At 40.2% G+C, this 8,020-nt stretch overlaps 1 protein-coding gene across 1 annotated transcript; it reads right to left on the bottom strand.

The window, feature by feature from the left end:
- Nucleotides 1-2,564: 2,564 nt before the first annotated feature.
- On the bottom strand, nucleotides 2,565-3,131 carry lepb (leptin b; the record flags this gene model as incomplete). The annotated part of the gene is made up of 2 exons (XM_084573893.1): nucleotides 2,565-2,885; nucleotides 2,991-3,131. 2 exons carry the CDS (start codon nucleotides 3,129-3,131, stop codon nucleotides 2,565-2,567), a joined length of 462 nt encoding a protein of 153 aa, XP_084430019.1.
- Nucleotides 3,132-8,020: the final 4,889 nt, after the last annotated feature.

The following is an 8,020-nucleotide window of genomic DNA, read 5'->3' as shown; positions in this document are numbered from 1 at the left end:
ATAATAACTGGTAAAGGAATGTACGTATGGATCTTTGCCTTTCATCTGGCCTTAAATCATCAACCCTAAAAGTTTCCCATGTTCTTTTATTTTATTTTCCTAACTCTCACAATTGTGAACGACATCAGCTTAAAAAGTAAAAGCCCAGAAAGACATAAAGCCAGTTTAGATCTTCTCAATCTCTCAGGTATTAAGAAACAGATGAATGCATTTATTCAGATCAGTTTGTATAAAGATATATCTTTTAAAATAATTTTAATAATAATAAAATATATGACTCATATCTTAAGATTCTGCTTGCAGGGAAACCTTTTAGTAGTCGTATGTATATATCTTTGCTCGATTTTAGTAACACACTCTCACACGATGAATAAACACGCAGCACACTCAGTCTTGGATAAATAAACGTTTCCATCGTCTCATGGTCTCACGCACACCTTGCCCCCGCTATCCCACCTCTTTCACAGCTCTGAAGCGTTCACACAGACGTCGTCTGATCCTCGCCACCCTTCACACGTTAGTGTCTCTATTGTCTCTAAATTGTCTGCAGCTCTTTCCATGTCTGCGTGGTCGGGGTTTTTACACCGTTTCTCCACGAGTTTTCTAAAAACAAGTACTGTAGGCGCTGACGTCGCCACAAGAATACAGAGTTTATATTCTCAGTCCACGTTGTTCAGTTTTGTATAAAAACCAGAACGAAAGTGCAGAAGAAAGCCGAATGTTTAACACAGTTTAGACTTAGTTGATCCACATATGCTGTTTGTGAGGTTAGTTTGCATTAGCTTTCGATTAATGTCCCATAAAATACTCGATATTTCACCTCTTCAAGCCGAATTTAAGTAAAGAGTCAAATTACAGATATTAAGTTTTATTATTTGTAAACCGACTTTTGATTTACTTCTATATAAAGCCCCTAAAATTTCAATTTTGTTAAACTAAAAGTAAATTTACAACTAAAATCCAGTGTTTTGTATAGTTTATTCACAAATGAATCAGTTTGCCCCATGGCCTTTGACCCTCGGATTAATAAATAATAAATAAACCTCCCTCCAAAAATTATAAAATGTTTTTTACAAAAGAAACAAAAGCACAACATTTCAGAAGAATACAGTTACTTGTTTTTTTTTTTTTTAGCTTAAATTCTCCTGTTACTCACTTTATCTCTTAAAAAACACAAGTTATAAAACTCAGTCATCATGAATAAATGCATAGTTTTATACAGTAGACTCAGTATTTAAAGAAGATCATACAGCTACCTGTTTCTAATTTAATCTTTTTAAGGAATTTCCTTTCTTTTAATGTGAATAAATGTGCAGTGAATCTTATATAATGCTACATATTATGATTTTTTTTCTTCGTTGCGTTGAAAACACAAAAATGCAGATAAGAGTGCTCGTGGCTCTTCGTCGCACTCATCTCTGCTCCGTTCCACGTACGTTTCATATATATTTTAGGTGGTCAGCGCGGTGTAATAGTCTACATCTGTGTATACGCGTCATACTCCCCGGCTTGTGTTAGTGCGCTTACATGTGGGTCAAAGTTCAGCCTTTACTGGAACATTCTTCTGTAGCTGAATAATATAGATTATGATTTATAGGACGTTAACTTTAGAAAATGTAAACTTAACGTTGCGCCATTAAAGCACAAGAAAGTACAAGAAGTGTCTAAGTCAGTCTCTTTCCCACAGTTACGTAAAAAACTAATAATGGTATTAATAATAAAATACAATAATTAACAGTCAAGCAACATTATTTATAGCTATTTCAATCTGCTATTTTGTGTGGTACCTTTTTTATTCCTGTTTAAAGGCACATTATATATTTTATAATGATAGTTAAAATGACATATTAACAAAAGCACTGTAGGTATGCATTTATTTGTTTTATTTTACAAAGCTCTGTAGTAAAAATGAAAGGATCTACACATATATACGTATATAATCATTTCCTATAAGTTTTTTTTTTCAGATTTGAAACAGTGAGCTTTGTTTTTAAACTAAAGATATATTATTTCAAAGATAAAAGTCTTCAACTTTGAAAGTAGGAGAAACAACCACAAGATATCAGTTTACTGGAATAACTTTATTGCAATAAGAAATACATTTCAGCTTACATAGATCCTGATCATCTTTAGCTTAATTTCTCTCCTTATTAAAATGTGAACTTTAGATGAACATTCATCAAAAAGTTGTTCAAAAATGTAAAAAATTAACATCTCAGAACACAACACTTCAATCCTACGTAACTGTTGAGCTTTCTGGACGAAACATCCGTAGAGTTATATAGCTTTTTGCAATACTATTGTATTGAAATATAATAATTACACTATAATGCTATACTGTTCATGTAAAAGCTAGAGTACAAAGTCTTGTGCAAATATTGAGCTACTTGCATGACATTCAGTTATATTGAGAACCATTTTTTTAAAAAAAGGTTTGCATGCTTTACAAAACTCCAATAAGAGAAAAGGGTATTTTGCAACGACCAGTTACAAAATTACAAATAATGCAAATAAGCTTCGTATATATGCGTTACGGCAAGACTTGGCATATAAGTGTGGATTCGTCAGCAGACCTTGAGTTTTTCCTTGTGGAGAATTAGGCTGTCCAGGTAGCCCTGCACCTTCCCCAGCATCAGGTAAAGGTGGCTCTCCGGGTACAGATGAATACCGGTCTCCGGCGCTCTCTGCTGGGCCTGGACCGGACAGTTCATAGACGAGGCGAGCGAGCGCACCCTTCCCTTCAAGCTGGAGACGTCGGCCTGGATCTGGCTGAGAAAATCTGTCTGCAGGCTCTTGAGTTCGTTATCCAAAAGTCCAAGGTCATGACTGATACCAGTTAGTCCCTCAATGGGAGGAGTGGTGACTATTGGTGGAGACACTGACAGCTGAGGAAAAGGAGAACAGAGGGGCTTTGTGCTCAGTTTTTATGCTCATGATTGTATTGTTCTTGCAAAGAAAACAGCTGTGTTACTCTTAAGGAATGTGCATACCTCCATTCTTAGTTTCTTAATGTGCACCAGGGTTATCTTAGCAATGTTCACTATGTCGTCTGTGTTTTTTTTGACGGAGAAGCTCGTGCACCCGGGAGCTGCCATTAGACAGACACAAAGAAAGGCCACCAGGACGCACATCCTAAAAAGAAAAAATAAGAAAAAGAGATAATTCATAAAATGACAAAACAACAAAACTCTGCAAAATCACCAAAAGTTTAAAGCTGATTCCTCATCCCTTACCTTTTTTCCATTTTGTTTTTGTCTTTGTTCCTGTAACACGCGGTGACTCGGAGATGACACAGGTCCGCACGTTTCCCTCATTTTAAACAGTCGGCTCTGAACTCACACCGTTCCCCTCCTTTCTCCTCCCCCACGGCTAAAACGTAAGCCTGACCCTCACAGGTCATCTTCTCAACGTGCTCCGACTTTGACTGAATGCCTTAATTACGATAGGCCACACTGATTCAGGGATTTGGAAAACACCCATAGTTTTGCTTTCCTGGAAACTGATACGAATGTGAGCCCGTTGTTGTTGGTATATCCCAAAATTTTAAAGAAATGGAAAATGTGTAGGTAGAAGCTTGAGCTAATAACTCATGTGTACCACCGAGTGAATCAACAAATGCATTTTACTCAAGAAACTAGAATTTACCATCTGGTGATTTAGAGCTTCGGCAGTGAGTCATCTTTACTTGTTCGCCACTGCTTTTATTTTGCTTATGTTTAAAATGTATACCCAGTGACTGACTGTGAAATCTTGTCGATACCGATGACTTTAACAATTAGTTTTATCGCTTCAGTCGAAGACAATCGCACAAACAAGGACTGAATAATGGAAACGTAATGGAACGGCGCTCTTCTTAAACTGCGGTGGTTTCCAGAGGTGCTTTTTAAGTTCTGTCAGAGGGACAAATTTTCCAACCACTGAGGTTTTGACAGTGTGTGTGTGTGTGTATGTGTTACTGTGCGTGCGAAAGACAGTATGTTCTTCATTTTGCTGCTCTAATGTTACGTACTGTCTGTCTTAGATCGATGATTTACCCCACGATAGTTCCATTGTTGGTTCCAACAGCAGACTCTACAGTAACGCCTTGTGCGAACACGGTCCTCAACGCTGATCTGACCAGGCTATTGTCATGTTGTATTTGTGCATCGTTGAAAGCTTGGGTCTGACTCAATCCCTTCTTTGAAAAGTTACTGGCAAACTTCTTACGGAAATTTACACCGATCAGGCATAACATTATGAACTAATATTGTGTAGGTCTCTCTTGTGCCTCCAAAACAGTTGTAACTCATCAGAGAATGGACATGGGCCTTCCTGTGGTGTCTGGCAACACAATGTTGTTAGTGGGGGCCTTTGGGTCCTATGGGTTGAGGGAATTGGCCTCTGTGGATCATCCCACAGATAATTTATCAGTTTGGGATAAAGGGGGTCAACACCTTGTGCTGTTCTTCATGTTTTTTTTAGTTGTTCCTAAAGTGTTTTTGTGTGTGTGCCTGGGTCAGGCTGCATCCTGCTGGGGATGGAGTCGTTGCTATGGGATGGGGGTGCCTGGTCTGGTCTAGGTGGGTGCTACATGTTTAAGTAACATCCACACGAATGCCAAGTCCAAACATTTCCCAGCAGAACACTGTATTCTCACAAGATGATCAATGATATTTACTTCTCCTGTCAGTGGTTTTAGTGTTGTGGCTGATCGGGGTATTTCAGTACTTCGGTGTGTTTCTTGTGGTAGTGTGGCCGAGCGGTCTAAGGCGCTGGATTAAGGCTCCAGTCTCTTCGGGGGCGTGGGTTCAAATCCCACCACTGCCAGGAACTTTTAGAAGAGCTTTGTGGGCAATGGCTGGAGTTCCCATTAGCCGTGAATGGACGGCCAGACTGTCGGCAGTAGAGGTAGTTGTTGGAGAGAAGGCGCAGCCAGAGCCAAGACAATAATTGGGCAGTGTTGGGGTGGCCCGTGTACATCGCCTCCAAGAATTATTGGAGTAATTCTTGTAGCTTCAGTTGTTTTATGGTTATGTTATTTTTTCTGTAATTAAAAACGATGTTAACGGTCTTGAATTTGGCTGACTTTTTAGTGGATTCTCTCATTCATTGTTACTCCCGTCATCCTCAAGTCCATTTCGGTGGATATAAAAGTCTAAGGACTGACACCAGCCTTATGTAGTGAATGCTGAAAGCCATGCATGTGACCCGTGGCATGCTAAGCTCCCATGTTGCTCTTAACCTATCTATATCTCCTCCGGGTGACCTGCCTGTTTGTGTGTTGACGAGAAAATGTCCCAGAAAGGAGGCTAACAGTGTGTCAGATGTCCAGACATCTCCAGGCTTTTGCTGTTCCTAGTTAATGACAAAGATACGCACTGTACATGTTTTGAAAGTTAGCACAGATTTAAAAACACACTCATACTGTTCATATGGAATCCCCCAGCCGGGGTGGTAAGCTGCCTTTAAGCTGGCTGTGGTGATAGTTAAAGGTGTTTCGTTGGAGGGGAATCCCTGCTGTGGTTAGTAAGTTGTGGTTTATTGCTGCTCTTTCAAGTAAAATCAAATGTAACCATGGGACATAGAATGAAATAGTCTTTTTGTCCTCTCAACAACCCATCTTTGTTGATGTGTATCAGTCTCCCCTTGAAACTTAGAGGTAACTGTCGACCTATACTTTTAATAATAGTTTATTGAGTAAGAGTAAGAACCGTAATTTAGCTCACAAAAAAAAGAGTTTGAGAGTTTCAGCCATCCCGTTGAGCCTCATACGCACCGACACGTTGCTCCTTAATGTTGTGGAAGCAGCGTGACGCAGATGGAAATACTTTGCTTGTGAAGTAGATGATACAAGGAGGCGAAAAGGAGGGGAACATGGGAGGAGTTAGTTATCGGGAAGCCAGCTCTGGTCACTTCCAGTAAGTTAGCATGGCTGACTCACTTTGACCCCCTCGTCGCCCCAACCCACTTATTGTTTTGACCAACTGACTTGTCTGCACAGGAAATAGCAGTGAGCTTAACACTCATGATGGAGTGTGATGGGGCTGTCTCACTCAATCGCAGGCGTAGTCGCAGTAAAGTAATAGTGAAAAATTATTTGGCACTCCTCCCAAAAGTGCAACATAAAAATATATATACTTACAGTAAACAAAAACCAAATATTTACAAAGATAGAAAAGGGGAAAAAAACTCATTGAGTTCCAAGTGCTACAATCATTGATGTCAATACTATGTAACCGACATACGACTGTCCTTTTTAAACAGGTAAGCCCCTCCCACCAGGCTCATTATTCCGTCATCATCGCATAATGTTCTTCTAAATAAGAACAAAAAAGTATTTCTGTTTCAACGTTATTCATTCTCACACTATTGCTTCTCAATAAAGTGCAAAGAATATGTTTGACAGAAAAAAACTGATAACATTAATGTAAACAGAATCGGTCACATGACTGACGTCACCGTATTGCGTCTAACTACGCTCCTATTTAAAGTGCGATTGGCCAGTACATGCACACACAAGAGAGGTAAGTAAACTCAAGATGACCACCTGTAATGTATCTTGGCTAGAGACATGCTAAGTGTGCATCCTTAGCATCCTACTCGAAATTAATAGCAGCCAGTCAGAATGAATGTACTCTCTGTGTGCTCCTCTACAGTCAGTGACGGGACTGCTCCGTCACACCATCCCCCTCAACCCAAGGGTTGCCGATGTACAGCAACTTTGAGAGGTCATCTTCAACTATGTTCCTCTTGCCTGATCGGTGTTGAAGAACAAACTTGAATGGTTGCAGGGAAAGATGCCGCCGGGTAAGATGGCCGTTTTGGTATTTCATGGAGTTCATCCAGGTGAGGGCCCGATGGTCGGTCTCCAGATCAAATTCTCTAGCCAGCAGGTAGTACCGCAAGTTTTCCAAGTCACACTTGATGGCTAAGCCTTCCTTCGTCTCCACAGAGTACCTGGTCTCCCGGGGAAGCAGCTTGCAGCATATGTCTGTCCTCTCCTTTGTCTCCTGTGCCAAGACCTACCACAGGGGCATCTGCCTGTACCAGAAATTGCTTGCTCAAGTCAGGACTCTTCAGCATGTTGAAGAGAGCCTGTGTTTTTCTTCTGTCCTGAACAAGGGTTTTTTGTATCTTTGGTTGTTAGTGCTTTGAGTGGGGCTGCAAAGAACTGTGGCATAAAGTGTCCGTTCCAACCAGCGAGTCCCAGAAAAGACTTGACTTCTTTCTTGGTGCGAGGACGAGGGCAGTTCAGGATCACTTCCACCTTATCCCCTTGTGGCCGCACCCCTCCTCTTCCCAGATGGTAGCCCAGGTACCGTGTCTCCTGCTTGGTCCATTCACACTTTGAGATGTTCAGCGTTAGACCAGCCTCTTGGACTTTTCCCCACAACCTTTGTTAGGTGATGATATGCAAAAGCAGGAGTTGCTGAAAATGACAATATCATCCATTTTTCCAGCAAATCAACAATCCTCAGCACTGGGTAGGCATCAAACTTGGAGATGGAGTTGAGCTTCCACAATACAGCAAACTACTGGCCATTTACAGTCACAGTTTTGTAGGTTTTCTTCCCTATTTCATTGTTCTCTTCTTTGTGGGCTGGCTGCTGGCATAAATAAAAGCCCTGTCTGCTGCCTTGGAAGATGAGTTGCCGTCTTTCTTCTCACCATCCCACTTCCGACACCTTACGTGATGGGGTTCTCTCACATACTACAATCACTGATCAGGGTTGGGTCAGATTACTTTGAAATGTAATCCATTACTGACTACAAATTACATGGCAATTTTTGTAATCAGTAACGTAATCAGTTGGATTACCAAAAACATGTAACGTAATCTGATTACTTTTAGATTACTTCAATAAATATGCACCTTAAGTAAAAGACACCGTCACAGAATTGATCAATGAAATCTCTTTTTATTTTTCTCTTTATTATTTCATTACATCTAAGAAAACTTTTTGTTCTCAGTAAAGCTGAGAAAGCATTCCTTTGTGAATGAACTAAAAACTGTATTAACTAAAAACTTTAGATTTATTAC

The sequence above is a fragment of the Chelon labrosus genome (assembly GCF_963514085.1).
Source record: "Chelon labrosus genome assembly, chromosome: 23".
Taxonomy (NCBI): Eukaryota; Metazoa; Chordata; class Actinopteri; order Mugiliformes; family Mugilidae; genus Chelon; species Chelon labrosus.
The sequence above is the reverse complement of the archived record's forward strand: the minus strand, read 5'-3'. Positions and strand labels throughout refer to the sequence as shown.